This window comes from Phaethon aethereus (genome assembly GCF_964289735.1).
Source record: "Phaethon aethereus genome assembly, contig: HAP1_SCAFFOLD_116, whole genome shotgun sequence".
In the NCBI taxonomy this organism is placed as follows: Eukaryota; Metazoa; Chordata; class Aves; order Phaethontiformes; family Phaethontidae; genus Phaethon; species Phaethon aethereus.
The window spans coordinates 788,459-808,661 of record NW_028113910.1 but is presented as its reverse complement, the minus strand read 5'-3'; the positions used below and the strand labels follow the sequence as shown (position 1 = coordinate 808,661).

The 20,203-nt window shown below is 56.1% G+C and overlaps 2 protein-coding genes across 2 annotated transcripts; both read left to right on the top strand.

Annotated features, from left to right (window-relative positions):
- Window positions 1–270: 270 nt before the first annotated feature.
- On the top strand, window positions 271–7,968 carry LOC309416488 (olfactory receptor 10H2-like; the record flags this gene model as incomplete). The annotated part of the gene is given in 8 exon segments (XM_082016032.1): window positions 271–338; window positions 340–494; window positions 497–667; window positions 670–772; window positions 774–909; window positions 913–1,056; window positions 1,060–1,110; window positions 7,807–7,968. Coding segments are annotated over 8 exon segments (990 nt in total).
- LOC309416487 (guanylate-binding protein 1-like) lies at window positions 7,866–11,445 on the top strand (the record flags this gene model as incomplete). The annotated part of the gene is given in 11 exon segments (XM_082016031.1): window positions 7,866–8,017; window positions 8,114–8,241; window positions 8,663–8,706; window positions 8,708–8,767; window positions 9,031–9,233; window positions 9,351–9,569; window positions 9,846–9,929; window positions 9,932–10,125; window positions 10,690–10,902; window positions 11,028–11,130; window positions 11,261–11,445. Coding segments are annotated over 11 exon segments (1,461 nt in total). The 5' UTR covers window positions 7,866–7,989.
- Between the last annotated feature and the right edge of the window lie 8,758 nt (window positions 11,446–20,203).

The window sequence follows — 20,203 nt, the reverse complement described above, 5'->3', positions numbered from 1 at the left end:
TTCTCGGCTGTTCTTGGCTTGGCTGTCAAAAGTCCTTGGCCAGGACTGAGTTTAGTATAAACCAACGCGTTAGTGACGTCACTGACTTCTCAGCTGTGCCAGGACAGAAACTCTGAAGGTAGCTGAGATATCACTGGGCAAAGAAGAGGTGTGGTAGGTCTCAGATGTGCACATTTATTTACACCTTATTTCTTGCGGGAGGTAGATGGAAAGAAGGAATGTAGGTCTGATGTAGCTGCTGTTTCCTCCGGGGGAGGCTGAGTTCTTAAAATGTTGTGCTCTTCTCAAAGCACAGATGTGAAGGGACAACCAAGCCAGCCGGAAGGGTTCATTTTGATGGTTTTCCCACTTTCCTGAGCTCCAGGTTGCGTTGTTTGTGCTATTTCTCCTCGTGCACGTGGTGACCCTGGCTGGAATCATGGTGATAATGGTTGTTATCCGGGTGGACCGAGGGCTGCACACGCCCATGTGCGTCTTCCCAGGTGCCCTGTCCTTCTCTGTTACACCTTCTCCGTCACCCCGAAGATGCTGTCGGGGTTAGTGCTGGAAACTCGAGCCGTTTCTTTCTTGGGTTGTGCTGCACAAATGCATTTCTCCTTCGCGTGTGGCTTCACGCACTCTTTCCTCTCGACGCTGATGGGATATGGCTGGTATGTGGCCATCTGCCACGTTACAACACCCTCATGACCTCCCGTGTCCGTATCCAGCTGGTGGTTGCCTCCTGCCTGGGTGGGGGTCTCCTGGGGCTGCTGGTGACTTCTGCTGTCTTCTGCTGGCCGCGAGGTGGTTGCCACCGTAGTCAATGTCCTTTGCATGACTGCCTTGTCGGGTTGCGTTGCTCTCCCCCTTCCCTCCTCCGCCTTCGTCCTTGGCCGCATCCTGCAGGTGCCTTCAGTGGAGGGGAAGCCCTAAACCTTCTCCACCTGCGCCTCCCACGTCGCCGTAGTGGTGGCGCGTTACGGCTGCGCCTCCGTTATCTACCTGCAATGCAAATCTGCCCATGCTGCGGGAGCGAGCCCTCTCATCTCCTTCCTCGGCCCCATCGTTTTTAGGCTGTGAAGCAAAAACTTTAAAAATGTCCTTTGGAAATCCCTGAGGAAAATCTTCATTGTCGGGAGTGCAAATTTTTGGCCAGGATCCTGTAGTTTCAGCTACAAGAGTGGTTATCGCTCTTTTTTTTTCTTGTTTTCTTTTGGTGGTTCCGCGCTGCCTTCCAGACGACAGCCAAACACTTTCTAGGAAAATAAGTCACTCCTGTGGCTCTCGTGCCTTTTACACGCCCGGGGGGTGGCAGACCTCGCTTGGCTGGAGTGTTTTGGTTTAACTTCTAGTGCTGCAAACTCAAGAGTGACAGCAGCTCCAGCGCCCTCCGAGTGGAGACATGGGCAACTCCTCGAGGAGCAGCAGGTGAATCCGTCTGAGATCTGGTGCAAAAGATTGTTGTCCCGGCCGTAGGGACATTGGCTGGTCTGCTGGTCATGGCGTTGCCTCTTCCACTGATGACTTTGGGGCTGATCGAGAGGGTCTTGGATCGATTCTCTTTTGGTTTTGTTCCTCTTCTGACAAATTGCAAACTCAAAGCCACTTGGGGACAAACACAACTTGCTGCTCTGCAGTTTTGGAAGTCCCACTTGTCTAAGGCGATTAAAAGTGGCTTAAAAAAGGTTGTTTGCAATGAAAGTATTTTGTTTGATTGAACACTTCACGTATTTGCAGTTTATACAAAAATCTATGTGCAGCTGGTGACCACCTGGAGAAACCCTTGAGAAGCAGAGACTTGGAGGCCTCTCCTGGGCTGGTCATGAGTGTCCCAGTACTGTTCTGGGCTTCCTAGCAGATTAAAGGTGAATCAGACGGAAATATTTGTCCCTTTCATCCATGACTGTGGCCAAAGCACATGTTGGTTGGTTGGTTTGTTGGGGTTTTTTTTTGGCTTTCCGTTAATTTCTGCTTGCAGCGCCATCCACAGCAGGGCACAGGTTGGTCACTCCAGCTCTGAACAGGCATCAGCTGTCTTTATTCTTCATTTTAAGCGGATATTAGGACCACAGACCACACCTCCTCCCTTCCTAACACAGGCGTTGCTGCAGGCGGGGGCTCTGAGAGCAATGGTGGGCATTGCTGATGGTGACGGACACGCATCCCTGTGCCCTTGGGGAGGCCACCGGAGCAGGGACCGAGATGCAATCCCTGCCTCTGGAGATGTCCTTTCCCTGAGACGTCAACGCTCACATGCACCTAATGACCAATTTCCCACCCCCTCAAGGCAAATTGCATCCTAATTGTGAAATTTGGTTTACTTCAGCCCAATTTTTGTGCAGCTCCCGATGGACATGGGAGGTAAGGGGAGGGGGATGTGGTGCTTCTGCAAGAGGAGTGTTGTCCCAGGGTGTGTTGTCCCGGGAGGATGGGGGTTTCCATGGGGAATGGGACGTATTTTCAAGGGGCCATGGCATCCCTTTGAGAGGGGAGGGTGGACGGGGTAGGGCTCAGTGAGGGACGTGGGGTCCGGGGCACGTCCCTGAGGGGGTGCTGGGGAGAGGAGGTGTCCGTGGGAGAACAGGGACTCGGGGGGTCTTGCTTGGGGGGGCTCTGAGGGGCAAGTCTGTGCGCCGGTGGGGTGTCCTGGTGCGAGGATGGCGGCGCAAGCGGCACGAGTGCGAGGGGACCAGGGCGCGTGTCCGCAAGAGGGGAGTGCGGGCAGCGCCGTGCGCGCTGGGGCACGGGGGTTCAGGGGCTGGGCAGGGTGAGGGGACGGTGGGGGTGGTGGCAGGGCCAGGGGGCCATGGGGAGACGCGTTTGGGGGGACACCCCCGCAGGGGCCGCGGCGGGACTGCGGCGCCGCGCGCGGGAGCGGCTCCGACGGCGCGAGCCGGTGCCCCGGGGGGGCCGGGGCGGCGCGGGGCTCGTGCTGGGGCAGCAGGGGCGGGGAGGGCACGAGAGGGAAGGGGGAACCCCCTCAACGGCCGCCGCAAGGGTGTTGGCGACGCACAAAAGCCGCCGCCGCCGCCGCCGCCGCCCGCACGACGTGGAGGCCTTTCCCGCCCCACCCCCGCAGCGGGCGGGACGCGGCCAGGACCGTCGTGGGCCACCTCGCCCACCGCGGCTGTGGGCAGGGGCCCCCCTCGCCGGGCCGGGCTGCGCGGAGCCCCGTCCGAGCCGACCCCCGGCACTTCAGCCACGAGCCGGCCGCAGCCGCCACGGGCGCCCGTTCGGCGCCGCGCCGGGCGCGGGAGTGACACGCGTGGGCAGAGAAGACGGGGGTACCTGCCGAGGGGGTGCAGCTCCGGGGCGGGCTGGGAGCCGCGGAGCGAGCGCGTGGGCGTCGCGCGGCTGCCGTTCCTCTTCCTTCCCTTCGAAGCAGCTTCTCGTCGCCCGCCCCGAGCCGCCGTGCTCGGGGTCAAAGCAGGGGCCGTGCCTCGGGACGGGGTTTTCCGCCTCCCTCCCGGTTCCCGACTTCCACGTTTGCCCCGTGCCTCGCCCGCGTTTCCCGGCACGGGAGGAGCGGGGCAGGACCCAGGCTGCCGCAGAGCTGCTGCAGCCGGGGGCGGGCGGCGAAGGCGACGGTGGGTCCCTTCTCCTAATCCCCCCTCCCGCCCGTGCCAGCCCCAGGGCGTCCGGGAGGTCGCAGCGGGGCAGCTCCGGGTCCGAGCACGGGAGGAGCCCCGGCCCGGCCGCCGCGGCTGCGGTGGTTACCGGAACCGGGCAGGGGCTGGGTCGCGTCGTGGCTCAGCCCCGGCCGGGAACCGAGCCGCAGGCAGCCGCCTGCTCGCTCCCCCGGCTGGGACGGGGAGAGAGCGGGAAGAGAAAAAGCGAGAGAACTCGCGGGCTGAGATACGGACAGTTTAACAGGCAAAGCAAAACGAGGAATTCATTCGCCGCTTCCCATCGGCAGGCAGGGGTTCAGCCATCTCCGGGGGCACCGGGCTCCTCGTTAGATGGGCCGTGTCCGGGTTTCAGACGGAATAATTTTCTTCCTCGTGGCTGGCATAGCCCTGCGTTCTGGCTTTGGGATGAAAAGAATGCTGATAACACACCGGCGTTTTCAGCCGGTGCTGAGCAGCCCAGGTTCAGGTTCAGCTGCTCGTGCTGGCCTGCCGGCAAGCAGGCGAGGGGTGCGGGGGGAGCGGGGAGGGGGCTCGGCCGGCACAGCTGCCCCGGGCTGGCCAAAGGGACCGATGGGCAGAGGCCAACTGTATGAGGTTTAATAAGGCCAAGTGCAGGGTCCTGCACTTGAGTCACAACAACCCCAGGCAACGCTACAGGCTTGGGGAGGAGCGGCTGGAGAGCTGCCCGGCGGAAAGGGACCTGGGGGTGCTGGTTGGCAGCCGGCTGAATATGAGCCGGCAGTGTGCCCAGGTGGCCAAGAAGGCCAACAGCGTCCTGGCCTGTATCAGGAATAGTGTGGCCAGCAGGAGCAGGGCAGGGATTGTGCCCCTGTACTCGGCACTGGTGAGGCCACAGCTTGAATCCTGTGTTCAGTTTTGGGCCTCTCACAACAAGAAGGATGTTGAGGTGCTGGAGCGTGTCCAGAGAAGGGCAACGAAGCTGGGGAGGGGTCTGGAGCACAAGTCTGATGAGGAGCGGCTGAGGGAACTGGAGGTGTTTAGTCTGGAGAAGAGGAGGCTGAGGGGAGCCCTCATCGCTCTCTACAACTACCTGAAAGGGGGTTGTGGCGACGAGGGTGTTGGTCTCTTCTCCCAAGTAACTAGTGATAGGACAAGAGGAAATGGCCTCAAGTTGCGCCAGGGGAGGTTTAGATTGGATATTAGGAAAAATTTCTTCACTGAGAGGGTGGTCAGGCATTGGAACAGGCTGCCCAGGGAGGTGGTGGAGTCGCCATCCCTGGAAGTGTTCAAAAAACGTCTGGATGTGGCGCTTCAGGACATGGTTTAGGGGACATGGTGGTTCTGGATTAATGGTTGGACTTGATGATCTTAAAGGTCCTTTCCAACCTAGTGATTCTGTGATTCTGTGATTCTGTGACCTTCCAGACCACACGACGTGGCGCTCGGTGTGTAAACCGGGGCAGCTGGCCGGGGGTGCCGCAGCGCAGGACCCGCTGGGCATCGCTCCGCGGGCAGTGGGCGACTGTGCTGCGCGTCACTTGTTTTGTATATTCTGTTACCGTTGTTATTAGCATTAGTAGTAGTCTCTTTTTTTCCTCTGTCCTATGAAGCTGTCTTTATCTCAACCCACAGCTTCAACCTTCTGTTTTTTCCTGGGGAGGGGACAGCGAGTGCGCGGCTGCTTTAGCCACCTGCCAGGCTAAACCTGTACGGAATCCCCCTTCGGTCAGCTGGGGTCATCCGTCCCGGCCGCGTCCCCTCCCAACTTCTTCTCTTCACCCTCTCCTTCACCGAGAGGGTGCTCAGGCATTGGAACAGGCTGCCCAGGGAGGTGGTGGAGTCGCCATCTCTGGAAGTATTCAAAACACGTGTGGATGTGGCGCTTCAGGACATGGCTTAGGGGACACGGTGGCGCTGGATTAATGGTTGGACTTGATGATCTTGAAGGTCCTTTCCAACCTTAGTGATTCTGTGATTCTGTGATTCTTGTGCACCCGCTGCTGCTTTTGGCTGGGAGAGAGTTAATTTTCTTCATAGCGTTGCTGCAAATGCGAGTTCGTTGCCGGTGCGCAACGACCAACCTCACACGCGGAGACGAGAGCGCGGTTTATGGCAGAGTTGCGCAGGTCGGCGCTAGGTGGAACCAGCTCGCCTCGGTTAACACACGCCGAATATTTACACACTTGGAGCAACAGTTGTCGGTAGTTTTGCACGTTGGCTCCGTCACCCTCGTGCCCGCTGGCTCTCACCAGCCTCGTCTCCACTTCAGGTCCCAGTGTCCGTTTTATCGCGCACGCTCGGAGAGGAGGGGGCTTTTGTGAGGAGGGGGCTCTCCCCGGCCAGGGCCAGCTTCGGTTAGATGTTAATTAGGTGTTGGTAGGGATAGTTCCCTCACGGTTCGGATTTTATACAGTTCTTTATCGCTAAGTTTCTAACTGGTTACGATATTTTACAACTAATCGTCCCGGACGTTTCCAGGAACGTTCTCAAGGTTCCCGGGGCTGCGTGGCTGGAGTTCGTCTGACTCTTGGCGGCGGCTGGAGGGCGAGAGTAGCGGGCTGGGGGCTGCGTGTTGGAGCCGTGCCCCCAGCAGCAGGATGGGGCTGCGTGCGCGTTAACCCCAGCCGGCGGCTCAGCCCCACGCGGCCCCTCGCGCGCTTACCCGCAGTGGGGCGGGGGAGAGAATCGGGAGAGTAAAAGTGAGAAAACTCCTGGGTTGTGACAAAAACAGTTTAGTAACTGAAATAAAGTAACACAAATAACGCATTGTAATGGGAAGGAAAATAACAGAGAGAGAGGGACAAACCCCAGGACAGACGAGCGACAGAAAGGTGAAGAATTGCTCGCCGCTGCCCGGCCAGGCTCTGTCGCCGAGCGTGACGTCACGCGGTCTGGAACGTCCCTTCGGTCAGTTGAGGTCAGCTGTCCCGGCTGCGTCCCCTCCCGACCTCCTGCGCGCCCCCGGCGCGCCGCGCCGCTCTCCCGGGTGAGGGACTGGTCACGCCCGCGCGCCGCTCACGGGATCACAGGATCACTAAGGTTGGAAAGGACCTTCAAGATCATCAAGTCCAACCATTAACCCAACGCCGCCATGTCTCCTAAACCATGTCCTGAAGCGCCACATCCACACGTGTTTTGAACACTTCCAGACGCTCCCGACAGACGCGGGCGCCGGGAGCGCGCGGGCGCCGCGAAACCAGCCGCCCCAGGGACGGGGGGTGCGCAGGGCCTGCGCGGGCGGGCCGGCGGCTTCTCACCCCCCCCTCAAAAGCAGCCGGTGCCCCAAAAGGTCAGTCGTCGCTTAAGTCCCGACGGGGAGCGGCTCGGCCTCCAGAGACCCTCGATGCCCGTTAAACGAAGGTTCTGGAAGGTTGGACTGGGCATGGCCTGACACAGACTAGGTGAAGCCACGGGTTTGCCTCGGGCGGTACCGCGCGCGCCGCCGCGCCGGCGCTAGGACGACTGCGACTACGCTGGGTCCCGGGGTGGTGGCTCTCCCTCTCTCCCCCCTTCCCCTTGTTGAGTTCAGGACCCTTTGGCCAGTTGCCACGTTCTCCGGTTAACAAAGCACAAATAATCGCCTCAAAAGGGTGGTTGTTGCTGCTCCTATTTGCCACGTGGAGGATCACCAAAATTACCCAGCCCGGGCCGCACGAGCGGGGCGGGACGGGACGCCCGGCCTCCTCACGGGTGGCGCGGGGTGAGGAGCGGAAAAGGCCTTGGCACCGTGTAAGCGCTGCTCAGCGATACCGGGAACATGGGCGCTGTTCCCATCACAAATCCCGGCGACGGGAGTGTGGGGAGGGGGGGACGTCGCCCCGCGGCCGCTCCTCTCCCTGGTGCTGATGCCAGTCTCCAGTCACTCCTCTTGCCCCAGAGCCCGGCCTGGGGCCGGCGCTATGTCCCACACCATTTTGGCACGAATAACCACGCAGCACACTTCAAATTGCTGTTCCCGACATAATGCAGAGTGCTACTGCCGCTGTCGCACCGGGCTGTCCAAAACAGAGCTATTTCTGTCGCGAGGCAAACGGGAAGGATGACCCCTCTTCTAAGCGTCGTCGTTGTCTCCACAGCGTCGCTTGCGAGGGCCAAAAAGAGGAGGTGTGGTGGGAGGAATTTGGTGCAAAGCATGAAGTGCTTGGAAAAATGAAGTAGGATGACAACGACGGTCCGTGTCTGGGCTGTGGGGTGTCCCCACCTTGTAAACCAGCCCGTCTCACCATCTCCTTGGCAGGTTGCGTTTGCCGTCAGCAATGGCATGTGGAATGCACACGTCAGTGGCCTTTCTGCCTCGTTGAGAAGCCAGACAAAGGGGCTGGTGGTCCAGCAGGAGGCCCTGCGGGTACTGTCAGGGGTCACCCAGCCGGTGGTGGTGGTGGCCATCACAAGCCTGTAGCGCACTGGCAAGTCCTACCTCATGCGCAGGCTGGCTCGTCAGCGGAGAGGTGGGGAGGGCCCAGCCCTGGGTGGCCAAGGTGCCTGGGTTCTCCTACTCCGTGTTTAACGTTGCTGAGACTCTTGCGTCCCCCCCTCCCCCGCAGGTTTCTCCCTGGGCTCCAGTGTGCGGTCCCGCACCAAAGGTATCTGGATGGGGTGTGTGCCTCACCCCTGCCAGCCTGGACACACTCTGGTGCTGCTGGACACCGAAGGGCTGGGCGACGTGGAGAAGGTGCGGGACAAGCAGAAGCTCCCTTTGTGCATTCCCAGCACTTCGTGGAAGCTCTTGACGGCCCAAGCCAGAGTGACCAGAGTCCAGGTGTTCCCACCACCTGTGGTGGCCAGCAGCCTCTGTGCTGGGAAGAGCCAGAGGCCATGGGGGAGGAGGTCGGGGTAGACAAGGTGCCAAATTCCTCTGCTTTTCTGGAAAAGAGCAGCGGAACAGGACTGAGGAGCTCAGGGAGCGCTTTGATAGAAGTCTGTGGGACCCTGAGAGTTAAGAGTTGAGGACCAGCCCAGCTACAGAAAGACACGGTGATGGCATGGGGATGGTCTCTCAAAAACCTGATCTTGCTATGGCCTGTTGGTTAGGGGCATCCAGGGTCTGGGGCTTTGCTTAGAGGGTTGTTAAGAGCCAAGGGTTGTTGTTCCAGGGCGACACCAAGAACGACGCGTGGATCTTTGTGCTGACCGTACTCCAGCAGCCTGATCTACGACAGCAAGGGCACCACCGACCAGCAAGCCGTGGACCAGCTGCAGTATCCTTGGTGGGGCAGCAGCACCGGGGATGCCCTCCTCTCCCAGTGTGGTGGGCTAGGGGTTGACAAACCCCTGTTCCTCAGACAGCTGCAGAGCCTTCTGGTGTTTTGAGTCCTTAGGAGTCCCATGTGGAGGACCTCAGGGCTGGGGTTTTTTCTCCCTCCTTCTTCCGGTGGTTGCAGGCTGCTCTCTGTGGCGGCGGAGGATGGCGATGCCCCTGCACTCGGAGCTGAGGTCCCTGCTTCCTTAGCCAGCTCCCTAGCTATGTGTTGAAGCTGACTGAGCATGTCAAGTTGAAAGCAGCACCCAGGAAGAGTGAGGATGAACTGGAGGATTCAGCAAAATTTGTCCTCTTCTTCCCGACCTTCATCTGGGCTGCCCGGGATTTCACACTGCAGCTGGAGATGGATGGGAAGGAAATCTCTGAGGACGAATACTTGGAGAATGCACTGAGGTTGAAGGCAGGTAAGGGAATGGTGCTGTGCTGCCGGAGATGTCCAGCCCCAGATGCAGCAGCATTTCAGGGTAATTCAACAACAGCCCAAGCCTGGTGAACTTGCTCCGTGTCCTCCTACCCCGCAGGTAGCAGCCTGGAGACCCAGTGCTACAACCAGCCCCGGGAATGCATCCGCCAGTTCTTTCCAGGTTGCAAGTGCTTTGTTTTTGACCAGCCGGCCAGCAAGAAAGACCTGGTGCAGGCTGATCCTGAATTCCAGCAGCAGGTGGAGAAATTCTGCAGCCACGTCTGGGAAAAGTCTCCACCTAAGACCGTCCCTGGTGGCCACATCATAAGAGGGGACCGTGAGTACTGCTGTCTGGAGGGCTGGATGGCCAGCAGCTCTGCGGACTGTGGCTGGGGAAGGCTCAAATGCAGAGTCAAATGATGCAGGTGGGGAAAGGGAGAGCTTTTCTGCTGGCTGCTGTCCCTGCCTCTGGAGGGGACGGGAAAGAGTTTGGGAAAGAGGTGCAGGAAGATTCTGGCAGGGCAGCAGCGGGGATGTGGCAGGACCCGGGGCCAAACGGGAGCCTGCGTTTTGTTCAGGCTGCAGATCTCTCATCCTTGGTGCTCCTTGTCCGTGCTGGGGAGACTGGCAGCGACCTACGCGGATGCCACCCGGAGCGGGGCAGTACCATGCCTGGAGAGCGCGGCGCTCGCCCGGGCGTGCCTGAGAACGCCGCGGCAGTGAAAGAGGCCGTGACGTTGTACCAGGACCTGATGGAGCAGCGGGCGAAGCTGCTGACGGAGACGCTTCAGGAGCTGCTGGAGCTGCACACGCAGTGCGGGCGGGAGACACTGGAGCTGTTCATGGCACGGGCGTTCCAGGACGGCATCTGCTATGTCCAGGCAGATCTCCTGGTAGGTGGTCCCCAGCCCAGCCAGGATTCCCCCAGGGACACCATCATCCCCTTAGCTTTTGGGAAAATAGCATGGTCCTGGGGTGTCCCTGCCTCCTGCCAGAGGACACGGCTGTGCCCTCTCCGGAAGGAGACGCGGTCCCAACGGCCGCTCTCACACGCTGCCGACGGGCAGCTGTCCCTGCCATGCTGCCTCTGCTCCCCAGCTTCAGGAGCTGTGCTGCAACGGCGACGGAGCTCAGCCCTGCCCCGGCCCTTGCTGCAGCCCAGATGCGTCTCTGGCCTGGCCTGTAGCCTTCCACGCCTCCCCTGTCCTGCTGACTCATTTTTCCCCCGTGTTTTGTGAAGCCCATGGCCCCTGGCGTGCTCTCTGCTCCCGCGCACCTCGGTCCAGAGGTGTCCGTGGGCACAGAACGCCCTCCCCATCTGTCACCTCCCAGCTGATTCCCCCCCAGACTGGAGAGCCCAATTCCCACGTCGGCCTGGCTTGGTTCTTGCCTGGCATGAGGGCAGTGGATGCAGATGAGCCTGGGCTGGTACCTTCCCTTTGCGTCTTTCCGGACAGCGCCAGGTAGAGGCAGCCAAGGTGAAGTTCTGCATGGCCAACGAGCAGGCGTCCCGTGACAAGTGCAAGGCTGCTCGCAGGGACCTCTGCCAAGGCGCGGAGAGACGAATCAGTGGTGGTGCCTACGGTGTGTCAGGGGGTTACCAGCTGTTCAAAGGAGACCAGCAGGCGCTGGTGGAGAAGTACCGGGAACTGCCTGGCAAGGGGGTGAAGGTAGGAACAAGAGCAGCTCCCCTTCACGGGGAGAGGCTCCATGTCCCATCCCCTTCCCCCAAGAAACCGTTTCTCCCCAGCTGCTGTTTCTCCCCTCGACTCCTCTTCTACCTGTGGTCCTACAGGCTGATGCTGCCCTGCAGGAGTTCCTCCAAAGCAGAAAGACTCCGGCCAAAAGCATCCTCACCACAGACCTCCCCCTGACAGAGAAGGACAAGGAGCTGAAAAGTAACTTCTGGGCTGGAGAAGTGCCATTGCCTGTAGAGGGCCAAGCTTGGTGGAGGGGGACAACAGTACTCCCTGAAGGCTTGTTCGCTCAGCTCCTGCCCTTGCGACACCTCTGCTGCTCTGTCACCAGGTGAGCAAGACCAGCACGAGCGAGCTGAGCAGGAGCGGGAGGTCCAGAGGAAGAAGGAGGCTGAGGGCAAGCAGAAGTTGCAGTTGCAGTTATGCAGCTGCAAAGAGTACGTGCTTCAGCTGAGGAAGAAGCTGGAGGATCGCTGTGAGAAGCAGCTGGAGGAGCACCGGAATGGTCAGACATAAATCAAAGGTACCAGGTGGCAGAGTGCAGGTGCCAAGGCGTGACTAGCAGGCAGGAATGGCAAAGGGGTCCCACGGGGGTCCCTCCCATTGCTTCTCGGCTCTGTGCCCCTCTCGCTGCACGCACCGTGCCCTTGCTGACAACTCGACTGTCTTCACAGGAAGAGCGTGCGTTGCTTGAGGCCGGCTTCTGGGAAACAGCCACCCACCTGCGCCTGGAGACCTGTAGACTGGAGCAGGAATATTGCACCACCAGGAACAGGTTCATATCCTGGATCGGTGTAGTGATACCGGTACCGCTAGGCTTGGCGTTTGTCATACTTCGCCGTTGAAGACCATGACGATTTTCTTTACTAACCCCCGTAGTAACAAAGCAAGAGACTTGTGTAGTGTCCCCACACACAATTCTGTTAAACTGCGGCAGTCCTTGCTGCACGATGCTTGCAACAGAATATGGAAGTGACCTCCACCTTCACTTGTAGGGCACTACCTACCGCTTTCATGCTAGACCCAGACCTAACACCAAGGGCACAAACATTTGGGGTGCCAGGTAGTTTGAAAGGAAACTAACCTTCTGCACTGCCTAATTTTAGGCAAATTGGGAGGACTTGGTTTTTGAGATGCATTGCTCAGAAAATTTTGCTCCATTACTGGCTGCTCGGAAAGCGCAACCAGTGTCAACAGGAGTTTTGAAAATACTGACCATTGTGCTTATTTCCTAATTGTTGTGTGCACAAGCAGATGGGAGGGGACACAGCTGACCCCAACTGACCAAAGCGGTACCCCAGACTGCACGACACTGGGCTCAAGCAATAAAAGCTGGGGGAAAGAAGGAGGAAGGGGGGATGTTTAAAGTTATGGCCTTCGTCTTCCCAAGACACCGTTCGGTGTGACGGGGCCCTGCTTTCCTGGCGATGGCTGAACATCTGCCTGCCTCTGAGAAGTAGTGAATGAATTCCTTATCTTGCTTTTCTTGTGCGCGCAGCTTTTGTTTTACCTATTAAACTGTCTTTATCGCAACCTGCGAGTTATCTTACTTTTACCCTGCCCATTCTCTCCTCCATCCCACAAGCGGTGTGGGGCTTACTGTCTATCGGGACTAACCCATGACACCCATGGACAAAGGGGTTTCCCTCTTCCCTAGAGGGAATTAAATTTTCAGCTGCACCATGAGAGGCAGCGGGGACACCAACCGCTCCGGTCACGTGAAGGTGTAGAGGTTTCTGAGTTCTTTATGGCTGGAGGGGCTGCCCCACAGCCCCTGAAATGATGCTCCGGTTGTGTGGGCATGCCGTCCCTGCAGAGGTCGAGCTCTGCCGAGCACAGCCCCTGCTCGCCCAGCGAGGTCCTGGGGAACCTCCTGAGGACAAAGTCCAGGCTCTGTTCCTCTGCGTGCCGTTTCCCTCCTGAGACCCCCACGCTGCGACAGCCCGTGTCCCTCCACGGCGCACTCCGGTCCTGGGAGCCGTGCCGCACGTCTCCGTGACCCCGACAAGATCGCAGCCCTGCCCTACAACTGCGCGCGGATCTCTAACGCCGTGCGTTTCTTCCCCATAACACACACGCTAACGTACAGACGCTTTACAGAGGCACCGCAGCGTGTTGAGTTCCTGGAGAGGCTTTGGGGGATTTTTCCGTCACGATGCCATGTTGGCACTTCCTTGCTTACACACAAGTGCTGGAGGTGACCTTAAGATCTGTTTTGTTGAGTTCGTGATCCCTTCCCATCACATCACCCCAGACCCTTTGCTCATCAGCCCTGGCTGTCAGTCCCTCACAGGAGTGCATCAGCACCCTGACCATCGTGGTGACCCTGTACGAGACTCCCTGTGGTCTGTCACTATCTTTTTGTACTGGAGAGCCCTAACCTGGACGCAGTACCCCAGACGCGTCGCAAGTGCCCAACAGGAAGACAGGATCACTTCCCAGCACCTGGCGGCTCTGCCCTGGCTAACGCAGCCTGGATGACAACAGCTCGGCCTGTTAAACTTGTCTTCACCGAGATACCCAGGTCCTTCGCTTGCAAAGTTGCTGTTAGCCAGCGTTTGCTGCTGAGTGGGGTTATCCCAGTTGCAGGGGCAGGACCTGGCGATCGCTTGCACTGACCTTCAAGAAAGTCCAATCAGTTCGTTTCTCCAGACTCCTGAGGTGTCTTTGGATAGCAGCCCTACTCACCACCACGCCCCTGTCATCTTCTTCACGTGCTTGGACGGGGCTTCCAGAATGGTTTGCTCCCTGAACTTCCCAGGGACCGAGGTGAGGCTGATCAGCCTGTACTTTCCTGGGTCCTCCTTCTTGGCCTTTCCAGAGGCAGATGTGGTGTTTGCCCTTTCCAGTCCTATGAAGTTTCCCCGGTAACCGTGACCTTTTCAAGAGACGAGCAATCGGCCATGCAATGGCCTCGGCCACTTCCCTCAGCACTCTAAGATACATTCTCTCTTGTGCCGTTGATGTGCATACGTACCGTGGGTTTAAATGCCTCCCAAGATGATTCTGCTCTCTCTGTGTAATCCTTCACCCCCTCGGACGCCTCTGGGCGATTAGGGACATGGCCGGCCTGGGGTCAAAACTCAGTAGTGAAAACAGAAGCAGAAAACTGGGATTCCTCTACTTTGTCAATGGCTCTTGCTACTAGGTCCTCTGCCCCATTAAGCAGTGGGTCCACATTTTCCTTAGCGTTCTTTTCTGCTGATACATCTACAAGAGCCTTTCAGGTGGCCTGCCACATCCCTCAACACTGCCAGCTCCAGCTGAACTTTGGTTTTCTTAACAGTATTCCTCCTGAGCAGACCATCGCTGCTTCCACCTTCTGGCTTCTTTCTCTTTGTGTTTGACTCAGGAGCTCCACCATCATAAGGTGCCACTGCCATGAACTCTTCCTGGACATGAAACTCATGCTCCATTGCCGTTCTCTGACCACCCGTGGGGGAGCTTGCCTACCTCTGTGGTTCCTCATTGATCGTGCCTCCATGTCGTTCACTCCTGAACTCCATTACAGGCCACATGGTCCAGCACGCCCTCCTCCTGCACGAGTCCTCTGATTTAGTTGGGGCAATTCCTTGAGGAAAAGAGACGTGGAAGGATTTGACAATGCGCTTTACGGTTCAGAGGAACGCAACCATGCACATCTTACCAACAGCGTCCATGGCTGTGGCTGTAGAGAAGAGGGAAAGTAACCCCGGAGAGTCGCGTGGACCTTGCGTCACCTTGTGCTGGTTTTGGCTGGCATAGAGTTAATTTTCTTCATAGTAGCTCGTGTGAGGCTGTTCTGGATTTGTGCTGAAAGCAGCGCAATACAGAGATGTGTCATTACTGCTGAGCAGTTCTTCACCATCTCCTGACTTCTGCACCCTCTGGGCTGAGGAAGGTCAGGCCACTCTGCAGAGGCCGAGCTCCCTGGCACTCCCGCGCACACCTCTGTGCGTGACCGTCCCGTCTCCGCGTCACGTCACGCCTCTATTCGCAACAAAACACTTCAAAGATTTTAAGGTGCGTTTCAGGCTTGCCCGTGGCTCTCTCACTCCCTCCTCTAGGTAACCACAAAATTTCTCTTGAAGGGTGTTTGGGGTTATTTTCTCTGTTTTTAGCACATAACCACTGGGCTCGCACGTGTCTCAGGGAAACAGGTGACACAGAATCACAGAATCACAGAATCACTAAGGTTGGAAAGGACCTTCAAGATCATCAAGTCCAACCATTAATCCAGCGCCACCGTGTCCCCTAAACCACGTCCTGAAGCGCCACATCCACACGTGTTTTGAACACTTGACACCATACAGGGCAGAAAGCCAACCTGCCCCGTGGCACTGGGTGGTGTGAACACCAGCTACCCCTCCCTGCTGTGGAGCACCCGGCCCCGCTCCCACCATCAGATGCTCAGCTGCTCCTTTTCCTCCTGGTTTCTCCTCACCTGGCTGAGAAACTCCGCGGAGGGGCTGCGGAGTGAACACGTTCTGCACGCGACAATGCAAAATCCACGCGAGACAGCTCCTTGCAATCAGGGTGAAAGCGATGGGCTTTGGGGTGCTTTCTTGGCGCTCCCACTACTCGTGACAGCCCCAACCTCTGCTGTAAATGAAGCTGTGGTACGGGGAAAGAGGCCACCGGTGGAGAAGAGACGAGACCTTGAGCAATGCCGGCACACGTGGGATCACACCCACACACTCTGCCAGCCGGCGTGTGGCACGTCCATAGCTCAGCAGGGCTGGGGAAACATGTTCCTCCCCGTTACACCTTCACCATTTCTGCCTTTTGTTACTGAAATTTGGAGAAATTACTCCAGTTTGCAACGTCATAGAGTCAATCCAGATGAACCGAAGCCTGTGCTTCAAGGCTCCTGCTCCACCAGAGAACAAAATGCTCAGCCACCACGTTGAGACCTAAGCAGCCAAACCCAGACAGTACCTCGTCGTGTGTATTTTAAGCCCTTTTTCCTCAAGTCCGTGCCATTTCCCTTTGACGAAATTGCGGAGCTGATTTTTTTTCCAGCCCTTCCTGCTGCTTTGGGGAGGTTCGCTTTATCTTTTCTGAGCAATTCCACTGGAACCTGCAGGGAATGGTTGACACATGGTGCCTTTGAGCCTCTGCGTCGGGGTGATGGGGGCTCTGTGTGGGAAACCTCCCAGCTCCCCGCCCCGCAAGGAGGTGAATCATCCTCGGCCTTGATGTTGGCTCTTGCGGAGATGTTGGATAAGGCTTCCTGTCCCAGGGCAGCAGCTGCAGTGCCTGTCATCCGCTCTCAGGGGGGCTGTGGTGGCTGTGATCTGTCACAGCATGACGGTCACCCCTGGTGAGGGACCAGGACGGTGCAGGGTCAGGCAGAACAGCTACAAATCCAAATTTCTTGCACAGCTTTTTCCTTTGTTGAAAAGCCAACACAAGCTGCAGAGAAATTACGAGGGCAGCTAAAACTGTGGCACTGTTAAGAGGAATTAATAAGGCCAATGTGGAGCGGGAAAAACGAAGGTTTTTGAGTTGTGCTGTCACCAAGTGTGCCTGTGAAGGTACAGGAACGTGAGAATATGTGACAATTGAATTCTTGGCCATCCAGAGGAAAGTTTTGTTCCGATCAGCCCTTTAAAAGAATTTCGAGACGTGGAGTAGCTGCCATTTATATATATTACAGATTGAAAACGTCACAGAAGCTTGCAAACACAATTCTAGGGAAAAGAAAACCCAATCATCTAGCATATTTAGATTTTTTTTCTACCTACACAAAGTGGGCGATACCTCTGAGTTTTATAGGCTTCTGTGGACCTCCCTGAATATATGTATCCAGAGATAGTGGCAGAAGAACAAATATTTTTGTCTCTATCCCTCTCCTATAGAAGAAAGAGAAAATAATTTTTTTCTCTATTAAATGTTTCAGAATTTAAGTTCGCCTTTCATGCTATATTGATATAAACAGGCATTATTGTAGAATGAGCTTAGTATAACTAGAAAGATATATGTTTTTATGTGTATCGCTAAAACTTTCTCTATAGAATGTGTCTGGTCGTTCATGTCATGAAATCTAATCCAATACTGGGAAATCCCACTTGTTCATTTTCTGGGGGAGTGCCGGTTCATGCCCTGGTCTGGCACTAAGCTGGCATGTTTTGCAGAAGAAATCAAGGAAAAAGTAGCTTTCTGGGGAAAGAAACCACCACTCTGCGCTGGGAGGAGTGCGGCCACCCAGGCAAGGGGACAGCTCACCGCCCCCCACTCAACACTGCTGCGGCCACGTCTGGGTGTGGGGCTCGCTGTGGCCCGGTGTGGGGCTCCCTTTCTGGAGGAGTGGGGAGGAACTGGAGGGGCCCCCAGGAGGCCGGCCAAGATGGGCTTAGGGGCTCTGCGTGGAAAGGCTGGGAGGCTGCTTTGGCCTGGTGAAGTGGGGGACCAGGAAAGTATAGTAGCAGCTTGAGCAGGCTTCACAGGGGTGATTGCATGGTTTTTGGCGAGGGGAAAGAGAAAGGAAAACCACAGGAAACTGCAGTTTTGATGTCCAGATGGATGTGAGGAGGAAGAAATGTCACTTGAAGGGGGGTAGGGCTTTGGTGCAACAGGTCACATAGAGGGAGTCTGGGTTAGCCCATGATTCTGTGTTTGAAGGAAGAGCCAGTGAGGACGGCAAGATGCCAGTAGAGGTAGGGGCATGCCGGGGTGAGAACAAGGTGGGGAAGTGGGTGGGATGTCTACAGCCTGCAGGGAAAGAGGCGCAGGCATGGGACAGTGCAGGAGAGCCTACGGTGGAGATGGCCAAGGGTGCTGGCAAGGCTGAGCGGCCCCGACAGAACTGAGGTCTTTGTCTCCTTGGCTATGGCTGATGTCTTTGCCATCAAGGCCTACGAGGACACACATTGTCCTCATGGCACCGAGAACACGTTGCCTCCATGCACTGACGCCACCCCTCAAGGGAGGCTGGGAGGGGTTGTACTGTTGTCCTTCACTTGTCATCGCCTCCCCCCCCAAATCCCATGAAGAGCCCCGAGGCATGCGTGACGGACAGGATGTCACTTCGGAGGGGCTGGGGTCAGGGCTTGGCATTCGGCTTCATGAAACACACCAAGGCTTTACTCAGCATCAGAGCTACTGGCACTTCGCCTTCGCCTGCCTCTCATCACTGCCTCCAATTTTCTGCTCTAACGTGTCCTTGGGGAGCCTGTGTTGGTAACGGCCCTCAGAGGGGCCCATTAATATGCCGAGAAACTTCGGTGTTTGCTTCTGACTTTGACTCCTCAAGCAATTTGTGCAATCTCATCTTGGCATTGCAAGCCATGGACTCAGCACCAAATACACCATGGGGCTCATTACAAGACAGAGAGTCCTCAGGTGCCTCATCTCTTCCCATAATTTTCTTCAAGACTTCCTCAGCTAATTGGAGCTTTTAAGATAAAAAGATTTTTACTTTTAAAAGTAATTTTTTTTTTTCACTTCAGAGAGGATGTGATAGCAGCATTCTCCAATTGGTATTGACCAAAGGGTCACCTAAGCAGGTGTGGACAGGTTGGAAAAGCAGTCCCTTGAGGCCCGACAGTCCATGGACAACCTTGCTCTTCACGTCCCCAGCCCCACCATTTCTCTGATCGCCCCCCTGGCCCTTTCATCAGACTTCTCCACTGAAGTCTGCAGCTGGATGTCACAACTCCTTGGCGCCAATTCCCACTGGGCTTTGCTCAGTGACCTGGCTGCACACAGGCACGGGAGGACTGCTCCTCATTGCCAAAACCCACAAGTTACACACGATGCCATTTCATAAGCTTTAAAACACTATCCTCAACTCTATGCCAAGTCCAAGGTGCATCTAATGAGGTCCACCTTCCACAAGTGATACCTGTACAAGAACTGTTTTAGGCTGAGAGCTAGGAAAGGATAAATACAAACGTAAGCAAGAGTTGATCAGACTTCTCCGAGATGGGGCAAGTTTTTAAGCTCAAAGCAGCAACAAGATAGTTCAGAGGTCTCTCAAGGGACCAAGTGCAAGGGGAGGCAGGAAATGTGGAGAGCAATGGGAAGGGCGTACGTCCAGATAGTCTGCTGATAAGATGCCCTTAGATATAGTCGTTTAATCAGAAATCCCGCCTTTCTGGCATGGTGGGAGAACACGGCCATTTTGTTAGAAGTACTCAGTTATTTCAGCTGATAAAAATGTGCATATATTTAAAAAAATAGTTGAAAAAAGCTGATCCAGGTAGACCTCAGCTGCCTTACCATAAACATCCACTGCCTCTTCTGGAGGCCCCACTGCACCCGAGGTGTTCGCCTGGGACTGGCAGGTATCATCACAGGGGACCCGTGGGAGACCAGAGCTCCTCAGGAGCTGGGCAGGGCGTCCTCACCATGAATGCAAGCATGTATTGACTACTCCTGTGTGGGATTCTTCCCCCTAATTTCCAAAGCAGACACGTCTGAGCTTCAGGAAACCGAAGATGTACAGAAGCAGAGGTGGCGAAATCACAGCGCAGGAAAGCACAGGTTTCCTCCCCACGTCTGTGTGTACATCCAGAGAAAGGACTTCGGGGTGGTTAAAGCTGACGGCCACGAGCTTCAGGCATAACACAGAGAGGTTTGAGGCAGTGCTGTCGCGAATGAGCGGTCCAGGCCGCCTATAGAAACACCACCGAAGATGTCAGGAAGCAAATGATTTTACCATAACTTTGTAAAAAACACGACTTACCAGAATTTGATTTGGAATCCGATTAGAACTGGGTTAGAATGATTTACACATAGATCCGGGGAAAAGACTTTCACAGAGTCAGGGAAATTGAATCGGCTTGGTGTCACTTATATGTGGATTAGGGAAAGAAAGTGAGGGAGACCCTCCCGTTGAGTCACGAGGTTCAGAGCAGACCCCCAACCCTTTCTTTCTAAACTCCTGCTCAGAGGAATCTAGGCGCGACTGAATCCACTCCTAGTCCCAGGCCTGGTCAACGGTTTATGACTGAAGGAATCAAGTGCAGGGGATTTTGTGGTGATATAACGTATGGTTTTGTGTTTCGTGTAACTTCAGAATGGCAGCAGTCTAATATGAAATAGCAGCACTTAAAATTCACTAACATTAGTAAGGTAAATCACAATGTTTGATTATATATTTTCCTAATAAAGCTTAACAACGCAACAACTTAAAAACTTGACAAAGTTCTCAAATTACACACAGATGTAGATTCAGATAGAGATATATAAAGAGATACGTATGAAAGAGATATATGAAGAAAGATAGACGTACACAAAGGTACCTGTTAAAAAGTTCCCCTAGACTAATGTGAAATACTCATGTTAAATG